This window comes from Mustelus asterias, chromosome 12 (genome assembly GCF_964213995.1).
Source record: "Mustelus asterias chromosome 12, sMusAst1.hap1.1, whole genome shotgun sequence".
Taxonomy (NCBI): Eukaryota; Metazoa; Chordata; class Chondrichthyes; order Carcharhiniformes; family Triakidae; genus Mustelus; species Mustelus asterias.
In genome coordinates, this window is record NC_135812.1 from 50,232,055 (window position 1) to 50,258,707 (window position 26,653).

Genomic DNA, 26,653 nt, shown 5'->3' on the forward strand with positions numbered 1-26,653 from the left:
GGTATGGTAGACAGTGAGGAAGGGTGTCGTAGTTTGCAGGAAGACTTAGACAGGTTGCAAAGTTGGGCCGAGAGGTGGCGGATGGAGTTTAATGCGGAGAAGTGTGAGGTAATTCACTTTGGTAGGAATAACAGATGTGTTGAGTATAGGGCTAACGGGAGGACTTTGAATAGTGTGGAGGAGCAGAGGGATCTAGGTGTATGTGTGCATAGATCCCTGAAAGTTGGGAATCAAGTAGATAAGGTTGTTAAGAAGGCATATGGTGTCTTGGCGTTTATTGGTAGGGGGATTGAATTTAGGAGTCGTAGCGTTATGTTGCAACTGTACACAACTCTGGTGCGGCCGCACTTGGAGTACTGTGTGCAGTTCTGGTCCCCACATTACAGGAAGGATGTGGAGGCTTTGGAGAGGGTGCAGAGGAGGTTTACCAGGATGTTGCCTGGTATGGAGGGGAGATCCTATGAGGAGAGGCTGAGGGATTTGGGATTGTTTTCGCTGGAAAGGCGGCGGCTAAGAGGGGATCTTATTGAAACATATAAGATGATTAGAGGTTTAGATAGGGTGGATAGTGATAGCCTTTTTCCTCTGATGGAGAAATCCAGCACGAGGGGGCATGGCTTTAAATTGAGGGGGGGTAGTTATAGAACCGATGTCAGGGGTAGGTTCTTTACCCAGAGGGTGGTGAGGGATTGGAATGCCCTGCCAGCATCAGTAGTAAATGCGCCTAGTTTGGGGGCGTTTAAGAGATCCGTAGATAGGTTCATGGACGAAAAGAAATTGGTTTAGGTTGGAGGGTCACAGTTTTTTTTTTTAACTGGTCGGTGCAACATCGTGGGCCGAAGGGCCTGTTCTGCGCTGTAATGTTCTATGTTCTATGTTCTATGTCTACCTGATCATGGAACTCAAACATGGGGAGTCGACGGTCTCGTGGCATTATCGCTCGACTATTAATCCAGAAACTCAGCTAAAGTTCTGGGGACCTGGGTTCGAATCCCACCACAGCAGATGGAGGAACTTGAATTCAAATTTTAAAAATCTGGAATTAAGAATCTACGGATGACCATAAAACTATTGTCGATTGTCGGAAAAACCCATCTGGTTCACTAATGTCCTTCAGGGAAGGAAATCTGGCGTCCTTACCTGGTCTGGCCTACATGTGACTCCAGAGCCACAGCAATGTGGTTGACATCAACTGCCCTCAGGCAACTAGGGATGGTCAATAAGTGCTGGCCAGCCAGCGACACCCATGTCCCATGAATGAATTAAAGTAAAAGTCTGAACACTCACATGAGAAGGTTTCCTGGTGCTGACATTGATCTCCCCTCCTTCCTGCTCAGAAACTCAAATGGGTTTCCAAAGGAACGCTTCCTCAACATGGCTTTCACCAAAATCTACGAGAGAGAGAGAGAGAGAGAAAGGCAACACTTTAGTTTGGCAATGGTGAATCAGATCTTGTTATTTGACAACTGGCTTCCAGTGGCAGCATAGCCCTTCGCTGAGTTTCATACGACAGACACCCGATGCCTCAGCTTCCACCGTGACATCCAGAGAGCCTAGTAAATGGCAGAGCACCCCCACCCAGTCCCTTACCAAGGTGTCAGCACCAGAGGCCATTGAGCCCATGGCAGAGGCTCATAATGCAGCCAGAGACAGGGCCCTGGGCCCCAATGTTAAATTTGAGGCTATAAGGTTGAGTGAGACGTCTTCTGGATTCCTAAAGGTCTCACAGGAAGTGTCCAGGGCACCACTGGAGTCTGGATCCCTGAAGATAGCTGGGCAATGCTTTATAATGTTTCTAAATGTAGCCTCCTTGGAAAGGAAAAATAAACAGTTCAAAATTGTCAAAATGCCAGTCCCATTGGCACCAGAACCATTGGCACCAGTAGATCCAGTTTAAGGTCGTTCCAACCAACTCCCAGCAGGGAGTATCAGGAAAGATGATCCCCTCAGTAAGGGATCATCCTTACCCCTCTCACCCAAGCTGAGAGGAGCAGGAAGAGAGGGGAAAACCTCAGGCATTTCCTGGTGTTAGATTTTACAGGGAAGGAATGTGGTCTCGAGTGGTTGACGTTTTAAAAGACTCTCCTGTAGCGAAAACACAGTGGGTGCTGAGTGGGCATCACAGATAGGCTGGGGGAGGGTCACACCTCTGCCCCTCAGTGGGAGGATGTCCCACCCTCGAGAGCTACCAGCCAATCTGATTGGCCGGCAGCTCCAGCAGTCCCGGCAAGACCAAAACTCAATCGTGAGTGCTGCTGGGACCACGTGGGGATCATGATGGTGTCTGGAGTGAGGCAAGTGCTGGGGTCTTAGCGCAGAAATCAGGTACCTGAGGGGGGGAGGGGTGGGGCATTGGAGGCCAGGCAGGAAGGAACAAAAGAGGAAGAACATCTGAAAAGAGGCAAAGTGACCCTGATCCACAGAGGGAGGGAAAGGCCGATCAGGGTGAAGAGGCAGCAGTAGGGGCCTAACTAGTGGGATGGGCCTCATTTCTTGCTGCTCTGGAATGGCGAAGGCGAATTATGATGTGGAGATGCCGGCGTTGGACTGGGGTAAGCACAGTAAGAAGTCTCACAACACCAGGTTAAAGTCCAACAGGTTTATTTGGCAGCACTAGCTTTCAGAGCCTCAAGCTCCTTCAGGTGAGTGAGGAGCTGTGTTCACAAACAAAGCATATAAAGGCACAAACTCAATTTACAAGATAATGATTGGAATGCGAGTCTTTACAGGTAATCAAGTCTTAAAGGTACAGACAATGTGAGTGGAGAGAGGGTTAAGCACAGGTTAAAGAGATGTGTATTGTCTCCAGACAGGACAGTTAGTGAGATTTTGCAAGCCCAGGCAAGTCATGGGGGTTACAGATAGTGTGACATGAACCCAAGATCCCGGTTGAGGCCGTCCTCGTGTGTGGAACTTGGCTATCATTTTCTGCTCAGCGATTCTGCATTGTCGGGTGTCATGAAGACCGCCTTGGAGAACGCTTACCCGAAGATCAGAGGCTGAATGCCCGTGACCGCTGAAGTGTTCCCCGACTGGAAGGGAACATTCTTGCCTGGTGATTGTTGAACGGTGTTCATTCATTCGTTGTCATAGCATCTGCATGGTCTCCCCAATGTACTATGCCTCGGGACATCCTTTCCTGCAGCGTATCAGGTAGACAACGTTGGCCGAGTTGCAAGAGTATGTACCGTGTACCTGGTGGATGGTGTTCTCAAGTGAGATGATGGCATCCATGTCGATGATCCGGCACGTCTTGCAGAGGTTGCTGTGGCAGGGCTGTGAGATGTCGTGGTCACTGTTCTCCTGAAGGCTGGGTAGTTTGCTGCAGACAATGGTCTGTTTGAGGTTGTGCGGTTGTTTGAAGGCAAGAAGTGGGGGTGTGGGGATGGCCTTGGCGAGATGTTCATCTTCATCAATGGCATGTTGAAGGCTCTGGAGAAGATGTCGTAGCTTCTCCGCTCCAGGTAAGTACTGGACGACGAAGGGTACTCTGTCCACCATGTCCTATGTTTGTCTTCTGAGGAGGTCGGTGCGGTTTTTCGCTGTGGCACGTCGGAACTGTCGATCGATGAGTCGAGCGCCATATCCTGTTCTTATGAGGGCATCTTTCAGCATCTGTAGGTGTCTGTTGCGATCCTCCTCTTTGATGGAGATGCGTGTGTCCAAGAATGCAACCGATTCCGGAGAGTAGTCCATGGTAAGACTGATGGTGGCATGGAACTTGTTGATGTCATCATATAGTTGTTTCAGTGATTGTTCGCCATGAGTCCAAAGGAAGAAAATGTCATTGATATATCTAGTGTATAGTATCGGTTGAAGGTCCTGTGCTGTGAAGGGGTCTTGTTCGAACTTGTGCATAAAGATGTTGGCATATTGAGGTGCGAATTTGGTCCCCATGGCTGTTCCGTGTGTCTGGATGAAGAACTGGTTGTTGTTCCACACACATGAGGACGGCCTCAACCGGGATCTTGGGTTCATGTCACACTATCTGTAACTCCCACGACTTGCCTGGGCTTGCAAAATCTCACTAACTGTCCTGGCTGGAGACAATACACATCTCTTTAACCTGTGCTTAACCCTCTCTCCACTCACATTGTCTGTACCTTTAAGACTTGATCATCTATAAAAACTCACATTCCAACCATTATCTTGTAAATTGAGTTTGTGCCTTTATATGCCGTTTGTGAACACAAGTCCTCACTCACCTGAAGAAGGAGCTTGAAGCTCTGAAAGCTAGCGCTGCCAAATAAACCTGTTGGACTTTAACCTGGTGTTGTGAGACTTCTTCCGGAGGAGAATTAACCAGGAGACACTTTTATCAGCGACTAGTGGCAGTAATGCAGTACTGCAACACACTAGCCCCAATCACTTCCCATTGGTCCATATTTATAACACATCCTTAACCATAAGACCATAACCATAAGACATAGGAGCAGGATTAGGCCACTTGGCCCATCGAGTCTGCTCCGCCATTCAATCATGGCTGATATTTTTCTCATCCTCATTCTCCTGCCTTTTCCCCTCAACCCCTGATCCCCTTATTAATCAAGAACCTATCTGTCTCTATCCTGAAGACACTCAATGACCTGGCCTCCACGCAGTCTTCTGCGGCAAAGAGTTCCACAGATTCACCACTCGCTGGTTGAAGAAATTCCTCCTCATCTCTGTTTTAAAGGATCGTCCCTTTAGCCTGAGGTTGTGCTCTTTGGTTCCAGTTTTTCCTACTAGTGGAAACATGCTCTCCACGTCCACTCTATCCAGGCCTCGTAGTATCCTGTAAATTTCAATAAGATCCCCCCTCATCCTCCTAAACTCCAACGAGTCCTCAGAATCAGAGTCCTCAATCATTCCTTAAAGAGGCAGGTGTTAAAGCCTAGAGCAATAGAAATTGAAACCTTTCTTAATAAGTCTAACTGTGAGAATAAGGTAGGAAACGTTGACATTTTGCTCTTGTCGAGTGTATTAACCTTTCCATGTCTCCATAGTAAAGATGGAAAGTTTTCTTACCACAGTTGAGAGGCTGGAGATTAACTTGACAGAATTCATCACCTCCTCCTCAGTGACCTCCACCACACTGCAGTGTTCCTCCTCCAGTGGAAGAGCATCATTCCCATTCTTTGTCACCCATGGGTGCAGCTATAAAGCAACCACAGATCAGCATTTTAACCTCTTCCCTGTAACTGTTCCACGACCAATTTCTGGGCAGGAAAACTTATCAGTGATTTCAATCTGAAGACAGGAATGTTGCCCAATGTAACGAAGCTGCGGGCAGGACTTTCCCGTCCCAGGCGGGCAGAGGGGGCGGACCATGCAAAGATCCGTTGACCTTGAGCAGAATTTTCCAGAGCATGGCCGGAAAATCCCACCCTGCATGTTTCAAACAGAACTGTCTTTGTTGGAGATTACCAAACAAATATCATCTTCAACCAAACACTGCAGGGGCAATTTGAAATAAAACCAGAAAATGCTGCAAATGCTCCAAGGGTCTGGCAGTTTCTGCAGAGAGAGAAACAGAGTTAATGCTTCAAACCAATGACTGAAACAACATAAAAATGTTAACACTGTTTTTCTCTCCGCAGATGCTGTCTGACCTGCTGAGTTTTTCCAGCATTTCCTACTTTTCATTTTTTTATGACAATTTCCTGTAGCAACATGTTGTGGAACCAACTCCGGATAAAGCTATTTTAGATTTATATTGTGCAATGTGGCAGGATTAATTAGTAATGTCACAACTAATTCAATGGTATTATGATCACTATTTCTTAGTGAGTATAATATATTCGAATTCCATATTAAGTTTAAAACCAACATACTCCAATGACAATCAAGAACCTTAAACTTAAATAAAGCCAATTACATTGGTATGAGGGGAGAGTTGGCTAAGGTTGATTGGGTAAATAGGCTACAATGCATGATGGTAAATAAACAGTGGGAACTGTTAAAAAAAATTCAAAATGTTCGATGAAAAACAAAATTACAGCAAGAAAGATCTATTTGTGGCTTACTAAGCAGGTTAAGTATAATATTAAGATTAAAAGAAGGGGTTTATAATGTTATAAAGAACAGTAGTAAGCCTACAGTTTAGGAATATTTTAGAAACCAGCAAACAATACTAAAAGGTTGATAAGAAGGGGGAAAATATAGAATATGAAAGTAAACTAGCTAAGAATATAAAAAAACAGATTGTGAGAGCTTTTAGAAATATATAAAAAGGAAGAGAGTAGCTAAAGCAGCACGGTGGCACAGTGGTTAGCACTGCTGCCTCACAGTGCCAGGAACCAGGATTTGATTCACGGCTTGGGACACTGTCTGTGCAGAGTTTGCATGTTCTCCCCGTGTCTGCATGGGTTTCCACCGGATGCTCCGGTTTTCTCCCACAGCCTGAAAGACATGCTGGTTAGGCGGATTGGCCATGCCAAATTCTCCCTCAGTGCTACCGAGAGATTGTGGCTGGAAAATCCTGCCTGAGAGGTTCAGGTATCAGAATTGTGAGGTTATTTCATACCTTTATCCGGGGAATTGTAATCCGGGTATCAGGATTCTTATCCAGCATCTGGAGAAGCAAGTCCTTCAGTCCTTCACTGATTTCTGGTCTGGGAAAGATGGATTGAGAATACATGTGAATGAACGACAGACAAGCGGTATTTATAGAGCATGAGTAGGCCATTCCACCATTCAATCTGATCATAAATGATCTGTAGCTTAACTCCATTTACCACCTTAGCTCCACACTGTCATAATCTTAGCCAACCAAAGTCTATCTCTTTCAGTCATCACATTTTCTATTGATTCCCAGAATCCAGAACATTTGGGATAGAATCCGCATCCTGGAGCCATCCTGCACCTGACCCTTGAGAGTGAAGATCCCGCCATCTCCATGAGCGTCTGATGAAGCGAGCCAGAAGCTTTCATGACTTGACTCAGAAATGAAAACCCTGGTCTTCGTTTATTAATCTCTTAATCATTTTAAATATTTTGATTAGATCACCCCTAAACTTTGTAACTGCAAGAAAAAATTTTTTAAACTTCATTCATGGGATGTGGGCATTGATGGCAGCATTTATTGCTCATTCCTGAAGGCATTGGTATGGCTCTGGAGTCACATGTAGGCCAGACCGGGTAAGGACGGCAGATTTCCTTCCCTAAAGGACATTAGTGAACCAGGTGGGTTTTTATGACAATCAACAATGGTCTTGTGGTCATCATTAGACTTTTAATCTCAGATTTTTATTGAATTCAGATTTCGCCATCTGCCATGGTGGGATTCGAACCTGATCCCCAGAACATTACCCTGGGGTCTCTGGATTACTAGTCCAGTGACAATACCACTACGGAACTGCCTCCCCATAATAAGCGCCACATTTATGCAACTCCTCCTTACAATTTATCCCTTTAAGCCCTGGTATCATACTGGTGAATCTGCAATGTACCCCCTCCCAATATGTATGAGCAGTCGGTTAGCTCAGTTGGCTGGAAGGTTGGTCCGTGATACAGAGCGATGCCAACAGCACGGGTTTAATTTCTGCACTGGCTGAGATCATTCATGAAGGCCCTGTCCTCTCAAACTTGTCCCTCGCCTGCGGTATGGTGACCCCCAGGTTAAATCACCACCAGTCAGTGCTCCCCCTCAAAGGGGAGAGCAGCCTATGGTCATCCAGGACTATGGCGACTTTTTAATATGTCCATCCTGAGGTTTAATATCCAGAACTGACTGCAGTACTCCCAATCTGACTAAGATTTTCTACAATTAAAATATCACTTCCTCACCTTTGAATTGCAATCTCCCTGAGAATGTGTGGGGTTACGCAGATAGGGCCGGGATGGGCCTGGGTACAATGCTCTTTTGGAGAGTCGGTGCAGACTTGATGGGCCGATTGACCTTCTGCACTGGAGGGATTCTATGACCAATGGGGCCCAGTATTTGAATGTGCATTTGTATAGCACTATACACATCCCCAGAATATTCCAAATTAAAAGAAGTTGTGTTGATGTGTAGTTTGTGCCGTGAAGCATGGCAGCCAATTTGTCCACAGCAAAATTTTTTAAAATTTCTTTATTCGTCACAAGTAGCCTTACATTAACACTGCAATGAAGTTACTGTGAAAATCTGACAAACAACACTGAGGTGAATTGGTTATTGCTAATTGTTTCTTGGTGATAGAGATTGAGGGATGAGTGTTGGACAAGAACTTCCCTTCAGACTGTGTCATGGAATCTCCTCTCACCTGAAAGGGCAGATACGCTATATGAAAGGTAGCACCCCAAGAGTGCAGCACTCTCTCTGTACTGCACTGGAGCCTCAGACTAAATCTCTGGAGCAGGGCCTGAACTCACCGCCTTCAATGTTGGCAGAGCCAACAGAACAAATATTCAATTATTGATCAGCACTGCTGCCTCACAGCGCCAGGGACCCGGGTTCGATTCCCGGCTTGGGTCACTGTCTATGCAGACAGTGCATGTTCTCCCCGTGTCTGTGTGGGTTTCCTCTGGGTGCTCCGGTTTCCTCCCCAGTCCGAAAGACGTGATGGTTAGGTGCATTGACCATGCTAAACTCTCCCTCAGAGTACCCGAACAGGCACCGGAGTGTGGCCACAAGGGGATTTTCACAGTAACTTCATTGCAGTGATAATGTAAACCGACTTGTGACACTAATAAATAAACTTTAAAAACTTGGACTGTATGCAAGAAACCTGAATGTTTCCGCTCCCTGCCTTGTCATTGTTATCAGTTGCTGTGTGTGGATATTCCTGATGTATTTGGGTTCAAAATTCACCCGCCCGCCCCCCACCCCCCCATAAAATTCCTGGCCACAGGAAAGGCTGATCCAATCAGGAAGAAAAGCTAAGCTGAATGGCTGATCTTTTCCTTTTCACCAGTAACAGCACTCATGACATCAGACAGTTTAAATATTTCACCATCTTTACTTACTTTTCTGGAAACTCCACAGGCCTGCTTTTAATCTTGGCATGGAGTGCCAGGATGTAGTCATCCATGAATGGGCACTGCACACAAAGAGACAAAGTGAGTTTTCCGGCAGTTATTTTCTGTTCCAGTTTAGCCATTCTTCTGTATGTTGACTGGTGATAAACTAACAGTAGAGATACTGGTCACCCAGCCTAACTGGTCTAAATTGGTGTTTATGAGCCTCCTCCCAGTGTACGTCACCTCATCCTATCAGGTTATTTTACATGTTGTCTTCTAAGGGACACAGGACAGGAGAAGGCCATTCAGCCCATCGAGCCTGCCCTGCCACCATTTCAATACCTTTATGCCACACTATCCCATTTTCCTTTACATCATTGGCATTTAGCAATCTCAATCTCGGCTTTAAACATACTCAGTGACTGAGTTTCCATAGCTCTCTGGGGTAGAGAATTCCAAAGATTTTCCACCCTCTGAATAAAGATATTTCTCCTCATTTTGGTGCTAAGTGGATTCCCCGTTATTTTGAAATGATACCCCTGGTTCTGGACTCCCCAGACGAGGGAAACATCTGACCCATATCCACTCCGTTGATTCTGTTTAAACATTTTGCAGGTTTCATTGAGATCACCTCTCATTCTTGGAAACTCCAGAGAAAACAGGCCCAGTTTGCCCAATCTCTCTTCATAAAAGAGTCCGGCCATCTCCAGAATAAGTCTGGTGAACATTTGCTGCACTCCTTTTATGGCAATGATATCCTTCCTAAGGTAAGGAGACCAAAACTGCACCCAGTCCACCAGGTGCGGTCTAATCAAATACCAGATAATTGAAGCAAATATAATATTTGCATTGATGTTTGAATCGATTGCCTCACAGACTGATAGTATACAAATTACCCAGTGATCCTCCCTCCACACGACAACGACCAACGACTGGACTGTCGGGCGAGGCACTGAGTGGGAGTGTTGTCTGCCAGGGTCAGACTGACACCTGGAAGGTACTTTGTGCTTGGGCAGACAGTTCCTGGAGTGTTCCACTGGGTGATCACTGTTTGCAGACACTGTGAGTGGTGCAAGGTACAGTCAAACATAATGAAAGAGAAAGCAGATACAATGCAGGATGCACACTGCCTGGAAGAGTCACAGCACACCAAGCAGTTGATGTTTTCCCTTTGTCTTTGCAGAGCCTTCAATAAACTGGCAGCTTAGGAAGGCAGAATTCCTGCTGCTGCTGTGTGAGCAGTACAGAGTAGAATTCACACAAATGGAATGATCAAAGTCTATTGTTATTGAACATGTCTGAGCTCAAGTCTTACTCCAGATGCTTTCACCAGTATTACAAAAAACTCGAATCTTCTCACAGTGCGGGAGCTGTTGACATACCTTGCCAAAGACCAAACAATACAAGGTCACACCGATGGCCCAAACATCCAAAGCCTGAAATGTAACATTCACAATGTTATTACAAATTTGATTTCAAAGTAGCTATCCTGCCGTACTAATCCCCCCACCCTGCGGCATCAGTCCACCCGACCTCTGCAACAACCACCCTCCAGCCCAACACACAGCTTATTTCAATATCTGACCTACTCATTCATAAAGAATTAGCTGCAGGGAAAGAAAACTAGTGGAAACAGGTGAACCATAAAATAGTTACAGTCAGGAAGGATGCTCTTGGTTCCTCTGCTGACTCTACGAAGGAGTGATCCCTTTTCCAGTCACCCTGTAAATCTCCTCTCTGCACCTGCCTATTCTTGGTGACCTTGCCTCCACCACACGCTCTTATAGAGCATTCCAAATCCTAACCAATCGCAGCCTCTGGGGACTCTCACCTCATGCTGCCATTGGCCCTTTCACCGTTCAGTTTCAATCTGTGCCCTCTGGTGCTCGATCCTTACGCCAACGGTTTCTCTCCATCTATTCTGTCCAGACCCCCCATGATTTTGAAGACTTTCATCAAATCCCCTCTTCATTTTCTTGAAGAAGAATAGGCCCAGCTTCCCCCTCCCCCACCCCTTCCCCTATCTTCATTATTGAGGTTCCTCACTCCTGGAGTCACGCTCATCAACCTTCTCTGCACTCTCTCTAAAGCCTGCACAACCTTCTCAATGTGCTGTGCCCAGATTTGGACACCATCCTCCAGATGAGGCCCAACCAGTGTGTTTTACAGGTTCGGTGTAGCTTCCTTGCTTTAGTACTCTGTGCCTCTATTTGTAAAGCCCAGGAGCTTTTTTAGTCACTTTTTCAGCCTGTCCTGCCACCTTCAATGATTTAGGCACACACACACCCAGGTTACTCTGCTCCTGCGCACTCTTTATCTCATATTCCCTCTCCCCATTCTTCCTCCCAAAGCATACCATCACATTCTTCCACATTAAACTGGTTCAGAAACATGTCCACACAATCCAGACTCTGTTCTCTTGATGGCTATCACTATCTTTCTCACAGTTCACAATATTTCCAACTTTTATGCCACCTGCCGAGTTTGAAATTGCGCCCTGTACACCCAGTCTCTATTGTTAAATAGATTTGAGGCCTGTGGTACACAGCTAACACCTCTCTCCATTCTGAATATCAAACCTTCACCATTACTCACTGCTTACTGACAGCCAATTTCATATCCATGACACTTCTGTCCCTTTAATTGCAAGGACATGCCTCCCCCACCCCATCACCCCTCTCCGATCCCCTCTTCCCCTCCCCACCCCCTTCCCCATCACGCCCCCACCCATTCATCTCCTCATCCCCTCCCCACACCCCCACCCATCACCCCTTCCCCACCCCATTGCCCTCTCTCCCACCCCCTCCCCACCTCACCCTCTCTTCCACCCCATCACCTCCTCCCCCACTCCATCACCCCTACTCCCTCCCCCACTCCTTCACCCCTCCCCCTCCCCCACTCCATTACCTCCTCCCCACCCCCACTCCATCACCCCCCTCCCCCAACCATTCACCCCCTCCCCTCCATCACCCCCTCCCCCACCCCATCACCCCCTCCCCCACCCCATCACCCCCTCCCCCATCCCATTGTCCCCTTCTGCCCTTACTCAGACCCTATCCCTGTATTTCCTCTCTATTCATGTATCCATCCAGATATCTCTTAAATGTTGCTAATGTGCCTGCTTCCACTCCCTCCACTGACAGCGCGTTCCACATACCCACCACTCTGTGTGAAAACCTTCCCCCACACATCTCCCTTAAACTTTCCCCCTCTCACCTTGAACCTGTGCCTCCTTGTAATTGACACTTCCACCCTGGGGAAAAAAGCCTCTGACTATCACCCTGTCTATGCCTCTGATAATTTTGTAGACCTCTATCAGGTCTCCCCTCAGCCTCTGTCTTTCCAGTGAAAAATCTTAACATCTGCCGTGGCGGGATTCAAACCAGTTCCCCAGAGCATTACCCAGGCTTTCTGGATTACTCGTCCAGCAACAACACTATCACGCCACTGCCTCCCCTTAGTCAGGATCTCTTGATTCAAGAACTTCCTCCCATTTAGTGACGGAGTGATAAGATACAAACCAGCATCTCCCTACCTTCCCATGGAAGATCTTCCTGGCCTCAGAGAGGGTCTCTGGTGCCATGAATGCTGGAGTCCCAGCTGTACTGGACAGCAAGGCGTCATTCCCTTCAAACTGGTTACTGACTCCAAAATCAGCAATTTTAATGTGGCCATCATCGCCCAGCAGCAGGTTCGAAGGTTTGATATCTCGGTGGATGATCTTCTGGTAGTGCACTACAGGAATCGGAAAGATAAAGTAACATTACTTCAATAACTCATTCATTCTGGGATCCAGGACTGATGGAGTTTATTTTCAGTTCCAGTTCACAGCAGGAGGGGAAATAGCATTGGGTGAGAGGCCTGAACTGTCTGGTCACATTTGAATTTGTATGGCAAATGAAAGGCAGTTAATAAACGGGGCGGGGGGAGTATTCCTGCCACCCTCTGGTCCCGCAAGAAAGTGGTGCTACTGAGACTTTTTCCCCAGCTTCCTGCAGGACTCCAAGATTGGAATCTCTCGAATGGAACCACTGAACGGGGTCTGTGAGAGTCACACTCTGCCCGCTACATGTCTGACGCCCAGCGTGGGACCCTCTTAAATATTCAACTAATGTCCCCGCCCGAATTTGAGGCCTTCTCAAAAATGAAGATCTCAGGCACCCTGTGGGTGGCTTGATTCTAAAAATAATCAATCTGCATCGATCTCTACCTTTCAGTGTGAATGGGAAGCAGGGGGACAAAAATTATCCCAATGTGTCTTTGGAGTAATTCAGATGTTTCAGCTAGTAAAAGAGGCCATTCAGCCCATCACTTCAGTATGAGTTCTTTGCTAGAGCAAACTCCATGTTTCAATCCCTCCAATCAGGTTTCTGTCCCACTAGAATACAGATCCCGCTCTAAGTCACAAGTGACATCCCATGAGACTGTCTCAAAGGTTAACTTTCCATTCTTGTCCATGACCGTTGACACCTTTGACCACATTCCTCCTCCAACACCTCTCCACTGATATACAGCAGGGTGGGATTGCTCTCGGCTGTTTCCTTTCCTATCCATCTGATCACAGCCTACAAATGGCTTCACTGGGTTCCCCAGAGGTCCCCTTGGCTTGACAGGGGCAGCACGGTGGCACAGTGGTTAGCACTGCTGCCTCATAGCACCAGGGACCCAGATTCAATTCCGACTTAGGGTCACTGTCTGTGTGGAGTTTGCACGTTCTGTCTGTGTCTGCATGGATTTCCTCCAGCTGCTCCAGCTTCCTCCTACAGTCCAAAGGTGTGCAGGTTGGGTGGATGGGCCATGCCAAGTTGCCCCTAAGTGTCAGAAGGACTAGAAGGGTAAATATATGGGGTTACAGTGCCTAGGTGGGATTGTTGACGGTGCAGACTCAATGGGCCAAATGGCCTCCTTCTGCACTGTAGGAATTCTATGATTCCTCCTGTTTCTCATGCCATCCCGAGGTGACATTACTGCAAAGTATGTCATTAGTTTGCATAGAATCATAGAAACCCTACAGTGCAGAAGGAGGCCATTCAGCCCATCACGTCTGCACCGACCACAATCCCACCCAGGCCCTACCCCCATATCCCTACACATTTACCCGCTAATCACTCTAACCTACACATCTCAGGACACTAAGGGACAATTTTTTAGCAAGGCCAATCAACCTAACCCACACATCTTTTCACATGAATACTAACCACAGACAGCTCCACCTCACCATCAACCTGTCCTATCTCCTCCCACTACCTCAGAATAGTCAGACTGCCTCTCTGAAATCAAACTAAATATTGGATAGACCAAAGCCGGTCGGTGCCTTTGGCCTCCAGTGAAATCTCTGTTCCCTCGTGAAAAAATCCTGAACCAGCCTTTAACCCAGGTGACATTCTCGCCTTAAGATTGGCTTCTCGTTACATGTCGATGCCATCAGCAATACCATCTGCTCCACCTACTCCCACCTCCAGAACATCATCCAACTCAGCATATCCTCTATATCTATATGAGCAGATTTTCACCATTCCAATTCAGCTTTAAGCCTCCAGAAATCTGAGGTCATCCAAAACCCTGTCCAAACGCTATAGAATCCCTACAGTGCAGAAGGAGGCCACCCGGCCCATCGAGTCTGCACCGACTCTCAGAAAGAGCATCCCACTCACCCAGGCCCACCCCTCCCGCCCTATCCCCGTAATCAAGTCCTGTTCACCAATCACTCCGTCCTCACCAATCCACACTGACTCTAGGTCAGCCACATCTTGATGTTAAAATGGTCATCCTTATTTTCAAATCCCTTCATGGTCTCGCACCTCCCTGGAGTCTATCATTATGGAAGTGATAGCGGCGCGACTGAAAAATCAGAATTTGACGGAGCAAATCAATGAGGGGCTTTGAGGTTGTAACTAACAGGTTGGACGTCTTGTGTCTCAGTGGGTAGCATCCCTATCTCTTTTTGATTTGATTTGATTTATTATTGTCACATGTATTGGTATACAGTGAAAAGTATTGTTTCTCACGCGCTATACAAAGCATATCATTCATAGAGAAGGAAATGCGAGAGTGCAGAATGTAGTGTTACAGTCATAGCTAGGGTGCAGAGAAAGATCAACTTAATGTGAGATAGGTCCATTCAAAAGTCTGATGGCAGCAGGGAAGAAGCTGTTCTTGAGTCGGTTGGTAGGTGACCTCAGACTTTTGTATCTCTTTCCCGACAGAAGAAGGTGGAAGAGAGAATGTCCGGGGTGCATAGAGTCCTTAATTATGCTGGCTGCTTTTCCGAGGCAACGGGAAGTGTAGACAGATTCAATGGATGGGAAGCTGGTTTGTATGATGGATCGGGTTACATTCACACAAAACAGTTTCTTGCCATCTTGGATAGAGCAGGAGCCATACCAAGCTGTGATACAACCAGAAAGAATGCTTTCTATGGTGCATCTGTAAAAGTTGCTGAGAGTTGCAGCGGACAGGTCAAATTTCCTTAGTCTCCTGAGAAAGTAAATAACGTTGGTCGGCTTTCTTAACTATAGTGTCGGCATGGGGGACCAGGACAGGTTGTTGGTAAAACTTGAAGCTCTCGACCATTTCTGCTTCGTTCATTACCTCTGAGCCAGAAGCTCTGTTTCAGGAAGGTGAGTGCATACAGTGGCCAAACAAGTTAATTATCAGCCTGTAAGTCCTTGCAGCACTGAATCCTTGTGGAAGTATTTGGATGGTCCATCTCAGCCTCCTCCTGAGGTCCCCAGCATCACAGATGACAGTCTTCAGGCAATTTGATTCACATAACGTGATATTAGGAAATGGACTAGAGACCCTGACAATATTGCAGCAACAGTACTGAAGACTTGACTGAAGACGATAGAAACCCTACGGTGCAGAAAGAGGTAATCTGGCCCATTGAGTTTGCACCGACTCTACGAAACAGCAGCCCACCCAGGCCCACTGCCTAGTCCCTGCCCTATGACCCTGTGCATTTACCATGGCCAATCCAACTAACCTGAATATATTTGGACTGTGGGAGGAAAGCGGAACACCGGAAGGAAACCCACACCGGCATGGTGGCACAGTGATTAGCACAACTGCCTCTCAGTGCCAGGGATCCGGGATCAATCCCGGTCTCACCACTCTCTCCCGGGGATGTGATACTATTTCAAAGAAGAACAGAGAAATTCTTCCTGGAGTTCTGGTCAATCTTTATCCCTCACCCGACATTACTAGCGCTGATTGTCTGGTCATTCTCACATTGCTGCTTGTGGGAGCTTGCTGTGCAAAATTAGTGTGTCCCACTTTACAACAGTGACTATGGTGCCTGTGAAATGCATAAGGACATTACGAAAGGTGCTATATAAATGCAAGTTCTTTCTAAAGGAGAGACGTTGTGCGAGTGTCTCACGGTGCCCTTTATTTTCATTCAGTCAATTTAAAGTTCCTCTTCTCCCTTGCTGTACTTCTGAAATCTGGTCTGCAGTCCACAAAACCCCTCGTAGAACAAGCTAACAAAGGGAATATCACACTGAAGTGGGTTTGAAAATACTGTGTTCAGTGCTGAAGCTGAGAGTGGAGTGAGGAGCTCTGAGTGATTGATGAGTATAACAGCGGGTCAGACAATAGCAAATTACCCATCAGTTTAACAGAAATACTCTTATATTTTTCAAAACAATGAATCATCGGAATTTGAGGTGTTTAACAACCTCTAATGGTTTCTTCCTGCATTTGGGCTTCTTTTTAATAGGCTAATTTTTACAAATTCAATCCACTTAGTGACTTGCTCGGCCATTTCAGAGAGGCAGTTAGGAGTTAACCACACTGATGTGGGTCCAGAGTCACATGTAGGCCAGACCGGGTAAGGACGGCAGATTTCCTTCCCTAAAAGACATTAGATGGGGTTTATAGCAATCGATGATAGCATCATAGTCACCATTACTGAGATGCCCACCTCGGGAGAGCAGCCAGAATAGCCTTTGAATTGTTGTCCAGAGGGGACAAAGGCATGGTTGAGTGTTTAAACAATAGCAAGGTTTGAGCAGGCATGGAGATGGGAATGGATAATCTTTGTAAACTTGAGCTGATCCAAAACTCTGCCTTCCTTGTCCCAATTCATATTCACCCATCACCCCTGTGCTCACTGACTGACGGAATCTCCCAGTCTGCCAATTTAAAATTCTCCTCTGAGTTCTCAAATCCCTCCTTGGCCTCACCCCCTCCGATCTCTGACACATCCCCCAGTTATTAGAATGTAACCAATTGGATCTGTTGTAATGTGACCAATGCAACATGCTGTAAGGGCCAGCTGACCCAGTAAACCATGTAACCAATGGCAAGCTGACCAGCTGACTCAGTATAAATAAGCTGCTGCTGGGGTTTGTGGGAGCTTGGAGTGGCTCAGGGTGAGGCCCCAAGTGTTGGAGTAATGGAATTTCTTTATTAACTGGTTTCTTTGATTTATAAGTTGGAGTAAATCTTGTTTTATTTTATTGCCTACAACTGAAGAGTTCCTTCTGGTGGATCAACCCCAATCCCACAGCTCTCTAAGACGTTTCTCCTCTGACGTTAACCTGTTGCACATCGCTCATTTTAATCATTCCACCATGGATGGTCCCTGCTACCAAGGCCCTAAAGAAATTCCCTCCCTAACTATCTCTGCCCTGTTACCTCTCACCTCCATTTACACACTCCTTACATCTTACTTCTTTTATCAGGCTTTTGGTCATCTGTCCTAACATCTCCTTACACGGCTCAATGTAACTTTTTGATATTACCCATATGTAACACCTGGGACATTTTACAATATTAAAGTTGCGATATAAAATCCAATTTGTTATTGTTAGGGAAGAATAATCCAACCTTCGTCAGGACGAGAGGTCATAGTCTTAGGGATTTGATTTGATTTATTATTGTCACATATATCAACATACAGTGAAAAGTATTGTTTCTTGTGCGCTACACAGACAAAACATACTGTTCATAGAGAAGCAAACGAGAGAGTGCAAAATGTAGTGTTACAGTCATAGTGAGGGTGTAGAGAAAGATTAACTTGATGCAAGTTAAGTCCATTCAACAGTCTGACAGCAGCAGGGAAGAAGCTGTTCTTGAGTCAGTTGGTACGTGACCTCAAACTTTTGTATCTTTTTCCCGAAGGAAGAAGGTGGAAGAGAAAATGTCCGGGGTGCGTGGGATCCTTAATATGCTGGCTGCTTTGCCGAGGCAGCGGGAAGTGTAGACAGAGTCAATGGATGGGAGGCTGATTTGCGCGATGGATTGGACTACATTCACGACCTTTTGTAGTTCCTTGTGGTCTTGGGCAGAGCAGGAGCCATACCAAGCTGTGATACAACCAGAAAGAATGCTTTCTACGGTGCATCTGTAAATGTTGGTGAGAATTGTAGCTGACGTGCCAAATTTCCTTAGTCTTCTGAGAAAGTAGAGGCGTTGGTGGGCTTTCTTAACTATAGTGTCGGCATGGGGGGGACCAGGACAGGTTGTTGGTGATCTGGACACCTAAAAACTTGCAGCTCTCGACCCTTTCTACTTCATCCCCATTGATGTAGACAGGGGCATGTTCTCCTTTACGCTTCCTGAAGTCGATGACAATCTCTTCGTTTTGTTGACATTGAGGGAAAGATTATTGTTGCCACACCAGTTCACCAGATTCTCTATCTCATTCCTGTACTCTGTCTCGTCATTGTTTGAGATCCGACCCACTACGGTGGTGTCACCAGCAGGATAAGGGGCAGCAAACTTAAAACAGAGTTGAGGAGAAACTACTTCTCCCAAAGAGTTGTGAATCTGTGGAATTTGCTACCCCAAAGTGCGGTGGTTGCTGGGACAGTGATTAAATTTAAGGAGGCATTAGACATTTTTAATTGGTAATGGGTTGAAGGGTTATGGGGAGAAGACAGGAAAATGGGGATGAGGAACGTATCAGCCATGATCGAATGGCGGAGCACAGTCGATGGGCCGAAAGGCCCAATTCTGCTCCTATATCTTATGAACTTTGTGTGATCTTTACATCAACAGCAAGACAACATCCTATATTTATATCTTCCTAGAGTTGAAATGTCTAATACTTGGGGGCATGCACTTAAGGTGAGAGGGGGGAAAGTTCAAAAGGGATGTGAGAGGCAAGTTTTTTTTACAGAGACTGGTAGGTGTCTGGAATGCGCTGCTGAGGGTGGTGATGGAGGCCGATACGATAGGGGCGTTTAAGCTTTTAGATAAGCACATCAATATGCGAAGAATAGAGGGATATGGTCCAAGGCAGACAGAAGGGATTAGTCTAATTTGGCGTCATGTTCAGCACATCATCATGGACCGAAGGGCCTGTTCCTGTGCTGTTCTAAGTTCTATATTCTATGTTCTATAGCGCCTTTAGCACAATAAAACATCTCGTCATTGTTTGATTTAAGGAGATTTAAGGAGGAAATTCCAGCACTCAGAGCCTGGGCAATGGTGGAACAATGAGGGCTGGGAGAGCACGGGAAGCAGAATTAGACCATAAGATATAGGAGCAGAATTAGGCCATTCGGCCCATCGGGTCTGCTCCGCCATTCAATTATGGCTGATATGATTTTCATCCCCATTCTTCTGCCTTCTCCGCATGACCCTTGATAAGACCATAAGATATAGAAGCAGAGTTAGGCCATTTGGCCCATCGATTAGAGGAGTCCAGGGATACTGGAGGGTTGGGGGCTAAAGGAGATTAGAGACAGTTGGGAGGAAGGCCATGGAAATAAGGATGCTTCAAATAACAAGTAACGTCTAGAAAATATTCAAAGACTACTTGCTACAAACCTTTCTTCCTTACCTCCACATTTATACTGGAAACTGCCTATATAAATTTACCACACACATGGGGAAAACGTGCAAACTCCACACAGGCAGTCACGCAAGACTGGAATTGAACCCTGATCTCTGGCGCTGTGAGGCAGCAGCACTAGCCACTGTGCCAGTGTTAAAATAACCTCGTTAACATACATGGAAAAACCTACTCCGATAATATCAGTGGACATTACTGCCTAGTGAACTCAGAGTCATAGAATCCCTACAGTGCAGAAGGAAGCCATTTGGCCCATCGAGTCTGCACCGATCAAATCCCACCCAGGTTCTATCTCCATAACCCCATGTATTTACCCTAGCTAGTTCCCCTGACACTAAGGGGCAATTTAGCATGGCCAATCCACCTAACCTGCGCATTTTTGGATCGTGGGAGGAAACCGGAGCATCTGAAGGAAAACCACGCAGACACAGGGAGAATGTGCAAACTCCACACTGACAGTGACCCAAGCTGGGAATCAAACCCAGGTCTCTGGCCCTGTGAGGCAGCAGTGCTAACCACTGTGCCACCGTGCCGCCAACTGTTGCAGTAGTAATAAGCATCACAAATAGAAGTTTCACAGAAAAGAATGTAGGCATACGGAGAAGGATTGGGGAGTAATAGGTATTGGGGGAATAATGCTCTCTGAAAGAATTGCTGCAGACTTGATGGGCTGAATGGCCTCATTCAATGCTTTAATTTTACAGTATACACACATAAATAGAACAACACAAACTTGTGAACTTAAACCAATCTCTTTTGAACCTTTAAGATTCCAAAATGCTACATGATTCAAAGGCAAGAAAAAAGCTTCCTTCAAAAACATTTCAAGATAATATCAACAATGGGCCACATCTGTTGCTATAGTTTCACATTGTTTATAACTGTTAACTGTGGTGGCTAAAAAATGACATCAAAAGTTTAAGAACCGCACAACCTGATTGTTGGGATAAAGCAGCAAACCACATCAAGGTGGTGCTGCTTTTAAGATTAATATCAAATGTGCAATCTGGCCGTTGCTATGGGAATGCAGAATTGAACACTCACGGTATTCGATGCCCAGAATGATATCTCTGAAGTAAAAATGTGCCTGCTGCTCCGAGAAGAAATGATCAGTTGGTACCTCCATCACAGGGCTAAACAATATCAAGAAAACACAGTTTTGAAGTTCACTTATTAGTGTCGCAAGTAGGATTACATTAATGAAGTTACTGTGAAAATCCCCTAGTCGCCACACTCCGGGTACACTGAGGGAGGATTTAGCATGGCCAATGCACCCAACCAGCACACCTCTCGGACTGTGGGAGGAAACTGGAGGAAACCCACGCAGACACGGAGGGAATGTGCAAACTCCACACAGACAGTGACCCAAGCTGGGAATCGAACCCGGGTCCCTGGCGCTGTGAGACAGCAGTACGAACCACTGTGCCACCGTGCCGCCCATAAGGGAGAGTTAAATCAACAAACAACTTTAGAAAATAGCTGGGTGAATAATGATTCAAAACTTACCCTTTGCTCATGAGTTCAAACACTGAAAGAAAAAGAAGATGAATGATTATTGAAATTCAAACAAAAATGGATTCTGTTTAATAAAGGAACAAGATTCAGATTTTATTCATTTTATCCTTAATTTTCTACAACATTTGATCTAGTCTATTTCTTTGGATGTCTGGATTTTCCCTTTAGAATTTGTTTGAACACTTCCCTCACATTTTTCCTGCTTCCTCCTTGTTCCCACCAAATCTGAATGTGGAAACAAATTGTAAAAAGTGTAGGTTTGTACTGATTAAACATTGATTTCACAGCCTTGTGAAGCTGCGATGTTTCGAATGAACATGTCAGCATGAGTCAAAGACTTTCACAAGTAACAAACATGTAGGGCCAGTATCGAACATGTAAACACATATCGAGCAAGTGAATAAGTAATAAACACGCTCCAAAATAGGCAATAAGCCACTTGAACACATATTGAAGATGTTTACAAGTACTCGACACGACAACAAATGCTTGATATAAATTGAGTGTGTTAACAAGTACTGAACAAATAACCAGATTCAACCCAGAAACAAGCAGCAAACCTGTTAACAAGCCCATGTCACACAACATTACACTTGCTAAGCTAACAGACAGAAGAACTTCATGCACACAAGATCATTTTCTCACCTACTAAGATGCTCAATGTCTGTAGAAGTGTTTATTAATGCTTTGTCTGTTCATTTACTTCATAACTTCATTGCGTGTGGTTTGGATCTGAGTATATTTATAGTTTTACACAACCTCTGAGATTTAACTGCCTGGAGATTGCTCTCAGATCCGTCGGTTACAGTCATTTCACTGGAAAGATCATTAGGAAGCACAGATCAATTGGTTCATGTGGCTTCTTCCGAGTTCCCGACATAACAGAAATAGCCGCCAAGTCTTGTGGCTGGAAAACAGATGCCAGTGGGGAAGCCGGCCTGGAGAAGGCCATTCGGCAGCCCACTGTTAGCTGACTGGAGGAGTGGAGAATGAAGCCACAGTGGTCCCAGTTGCCCCCTCTAGTTTTCCCTCCCCATAGAACCAGCTGGAAGCTGGTGGAAATGAAGAATGTGAAGGCCATTGCTGCCACTGGCAGTGCCAGCCTTCTGGTGTACCAGGAATCTTTGCAGCAGATATCATTGTTTATGTCATGAAAACAATTACTGTGGATGCTGGAATCTGAAACCAAAAGAGAAAATGCTGGAAAATCTCAGCAGGTCTGGCAGCATCTGTAAGGAGAGAAAAGAGCTGATGTTTCGAGTCCAGATGACCCTTTGTCAAAGCTTTGTTGTTTATGTCATTGCTGCCCAGGCCTGGGACTGTGGAGCCTCTGCCTGTCAGTGTTGGTGGAAGCAGATTCATGGCACCCTCCAGGGCTGCCACTCCCTCTTCCTGGAAACATGGAAACACCAAACTCCTGATACAAAGGGGGCAGAATTCAGCTGTGGTGAGGGCGCGATGTGGGCGGCAATGATTGGCGATCTGCCGGCCAACGCAGAGGAAAACTGAATGGGGTGAATTGTGGGTGGATGATCCACATCACCAAATTGCAAATTCAACACTCAAAGACCCCAGGATAATAAAGAGCTGACAGAGGAAAAGGTAAAGCCAGAGGCACCAAAACAGAACAGGCAGGAAAATAAAGTCTGATATCTCATGACCACAGGATGTTCCAAAGAGCTAAACAACCAATGAAGTGCTTCTGACACTTGCCTTTATCAATTGAGGCATAGATTACAAAAGCAGGAATGTCACGTTGGAGTTGAATAGAACTTTGGTGAGGCCACAGCTGGAGTACTGTGTGCAGTTCTGGTCACCACATTATAGGAAGGATGTAAATGCACTGGAGGAGGTGCAGAGGTGATTTACCAGGATGCTCCCTGGTTGGAACATTTAAGTTCTGAAGAGAGATTGGATAGGCTTGGGTTGTTTTTGTTGGAGCAGAGAAGGTTGAGGGGTGAACTGATCGAGGTGTACAAGATTATGAGGGACATGGGCAGAGTGGCTAGGGAGCAGCCATTCCCCTTAGTTGAAGGGTGAGTTACAAGGGGATATACGTTCAAGGTGAGGGGCGGGAAGTTTAGGGGGGATGAGAGGAAAAAACTTTTTACCCAGAGGGTGGTGACGGTCTGGAATGTGCTGCCAGGGAGGGTGGTGGAGGCGGGTTGCCTCACGTCCTTTAATGATGAGCACTTGGCACATCATAGCATTCAGGGCTATGGGCCAAGTGCTGGCAGATGGGATTAGGTGGGAGTCCAGGTGTTTCTTGTGTGTTGGTGTGGACTTGATGGGCCGAAGGGCCTCTTCTACGCTGTATGGTTCGATGATTCGAAGCATAATCATTGCTGTTATGCCCTTGGTGCAAACCAATACACAGTAAGCTCCAACAAACAACAATGTGATAATGGTCACATAGGCTGCTTCAATGATGTTGGTTGAGGGATTGACATTGGCCAGGACACTGGGGATAATTCCCCCAATTCTTCTATGAAATAGTGTCAAGGGATATTTTCCATTCACCTGAGAGAGCAGCTGGGGAGCATGGTTTAACAGCACATTTGGAGGACAGTGCAGCACTCCCTCAGTAAAGCACTGGATAAATCTCTGCAATGGGGTTTCACCTCTTTTCTGACTTTGAGGTGAGACTGGGACTAACAGCACCGACAGAATACTGAATAAAGGGGAGAGTGGGCCCCAGTTAGGCTCTTTCCCTCAAACAGGGACACCTGTGGGGATTCTGCTGATACCTCAAGTTGCTGGAATGGTCAGTACTCCAATCAGGAGGTGGTAAAATTCCCTGATTCCCCTCCCCTTCGCCCACCATGTTTTCCATGTAGAGGAGTGGTTAAGATTGGGGTACTGGGCTTCCCCCTGAGGGTGAGAGCAATGATCTGCACCTCAACTCCAGTTACCCACCTTGGCACAGTAGTTAGCACTGCTGCTTCACAGCGCTGGGATCCAGGTTCAATTCCGGCCTCGGGTCATTGCCTGTGCGGAATCTGCACATTCTCTGCTTAGGTTTTCTCCGGGTGCTCTGGTTTCTCCCTACACTCCAAAGATGTATGGGTTAGGTTGATTGGCCATGCTAAACTGACCCTAGGTGTCAGGGGGGTTATCAGGGTAAGTATCTGGAGTTATGGGGATAGGGCCTGGGATGGAATAGAGTCATAGAGGTTTACAGCATGGAAACAGGCCCTTCAGCCCAACTTGTCCATGCTGCCCTTTTTTATTAAAACCCCTAAGCTAATCCCAATTGCCCGCATTTGGCCCATATCCCTCTATACCCATCGTACCCATGTAACTGTCTAAATGCTTTTTAAAAGATAAAATTGTACCCGCCTCTACTACTACCTCTGGCAGCTTGTTCCAGACACTCACCACCCTGTGTGTGAAAACATTTCCCCTCTGGACACTTTTGTATCTCTCCCCTCTCACCTTAAACCTATGCCCTCTAGTTTTAGACTCCCCTATCTCTGGGAAAAGATATTGACTATCTAGCTTGTCTATGCCCCTCATTATTTTATAGACTTCGATAAGGTCACTCCTCAGCCTCCTAGCTCCAGAGAAAAAAGTCCCAGTCTATTCAGCCTCTCCTTATAACTCAATCCATCAAGTCCCGGTAGCATCCTAGTAAATCTTTTCTGCACTCTTTCTAGTTTAATAATATCCTTTCTATAATAGGGTGACCAGAATGGCACACAGTATTCCAAGTGTGGCCTTACCAAGGTCTTGTACAACTTCAACAAGACGTCCCAACTCCTGTATTCAATGTTCTGACCGATGAAACCAAGCATGCCGAATGCCTTCTTCACCACTCTGTCCACCTGTGACTCCACTTTCAAGGAGCTATGAACATGTACCCCTAGATCTCTTTGTTCTGTAACTCTCCCCAACGCCCTACCATTAACTGAGTAAGTCCTGCCCTGGTTCAATCTACCAAAAGCTATTCGTCGGCCCACTGACCCTATTGATCAAGATCCCGTTGGAGATAACTTTCTTCACTGTCCACTATGCCACCAATTTTGGTGTCATCTGCAAACTTACTAAACATGCCCCCTATATTCTCATCCAAATCAGAGAATGTGGCTGGTGCAGACTTGATGGGCCAAATGGCCTCCTTCTGCACTGTAGGGACTCTATGGGCCCGATTTTACCATTTGCATGCATTTAAATTGAATTAATGAACTGCCTGCCAACTCTATCAGCATTTCCCCCTTTACCACCGCGTTTGCCAATCCGGAACCGCGCCATAATGGACCTGCTGAATAAAAGTCTGAATTGGGCGCTCCAGCTTCTGAAGAGCGCGTTCAGAACTTCCAATGGCTCTCTGACTCAGATCAGTGGTGGGGGTGGTGGAGGGGGGGGGGGGGGGGGGAGAGAAAGAGTGAGGCCAGATCGTTGTCTGGTTGGGGGGGTTGGGGGGAAGGAGGAGGAGGCGGGTCAGATGTATCTCTGGTGGAGGGGAGGGCTGATCGTTGTCTGGTGGGGAGGGGTGGAGGGCTGATTGTTGTCTGATGGTCGGGGGGGGAGGGGGAAGGTTGATCGTTGTCTGGTGGGGAAGGAGGAGGAGGCAGGTCAGATGTTCCTCTGGGTGGCGGAGGGGGGGGTTGAGTGAGGCCAGACCATTCTCTGGGGGAGGGGGAGTGAGGCCAGATCATTGTCTGGGGGTGTGGGGGTGTGGGAGGAGAGAGGCCCAATCGCTCACTGGTTGGGGGGGCAGATGGATCTCTGGTGGGGGGGGGGGGGGGGGGGGGGCTGGGGCAGGGGGGTCCGCTGCCACTCTGCGGGCGATCGGTGGGGGGGGGGAGGGGAGGGCAGGGGTGGCAATGGGGGGTAGATAAGGGGGACAGCGATGTGTGTGGGTAGCGGGTGGGGGGATAAGAGGGACAGTGATGTGTGTGTGGGTAGCGGGCAGGTGGATAAGGAGGACAGTGATGTGTGTGGGTAGTGGGGGGGGGGTGGATAAGGGGGACAGTGATGTGTATGGATAGTGGGGGGGGTTGATAAGGGGGATAGTGATGTGTATGGGTAGTGGGGGGGGTTGATAAGGGGGACAGTGATGTGTATGGGTAGTGGGGGGGGTGGATAAGGAGGACAGTGATGTGTCTGGGTAGTGGGGGGGTTGATAAGGGGGACAGTGATGTGTATGGATAGTGGGGGGGGTGGATAAGGAGGACAGTGATGTGTCTGGGTAGTGGGGGGGGGTTGATAAGGGGGACAGTGATGTGTATGGATAGTGGGGGGGGGGGGTGGATAAGGAGGACAGTGATGTGTATGGATAGTGGGGGGGGGTTGATAAGGGGGACAGTGATGTGTCTGGGTAGTGGGGGAGGGTGGATAAGGGGGACAGTGATGTGTATGGATAGTGGGGGAGGGTGGATAAGGGGGACAGTGATGTGTATGGATAGTGGG

General features: G+C 46.8%; 1 protein-coding gene across 5 annotated transcripts in view; it reads right to left on the bottom strand.

Annotated features, from left to right (window-relative positions):
• camkk1a (calcium/calmodulin-dependent protein kinase kinase 1, alpha a) overlaps window positions 1-26,653 on the bottom strand; it is a 319,694-nt gene that overhangs the window by 19,950 nt on the left and 273,091 nt on the right. For 4 of the 5 annotated variants that reach the window (XM_078225193.1, XM_078225192.1, XM_078225195.1 and 1 more), the window contains exons 9-16: window positions 21,233-21,254; window positions 20,771-20,859; window positions 12,458-12,657; window positions 10,305-10,358; window positions 8,929-9,002; window positions 6,506-6,593; window positions 5,008-5,136; window positions 1,288-1,391 (exon numbers count right to left, since the gene is read on the bottom strand). In XM_078225193.1, the coding sequence (XP_078081319.1) occupies window positions 1,288-1,391; window positions 5,008-5,136; window positions 6,506-6,593; window positions 8,929-9,002; window positions 10,305-10,358; window positions 12,458-12,657; window positions 20,771-20,859; window positions 21,233-21,254 (760 nt within the window). Of the gene's footprint in view, window positions 1-1,283; window positions 1,392-5,007; window positions 5,137-6,505; window positions 6,594-8,928; window positions 9,003-10,304; window positions 10,359-12,457; window positions 12,658-20,770; window positions 20,860-21,232; window positions 21,255-26,653 lie in introns of those variants that run through there. The other variant, XM_078225196.1, reaches the window with a different exon arrangement.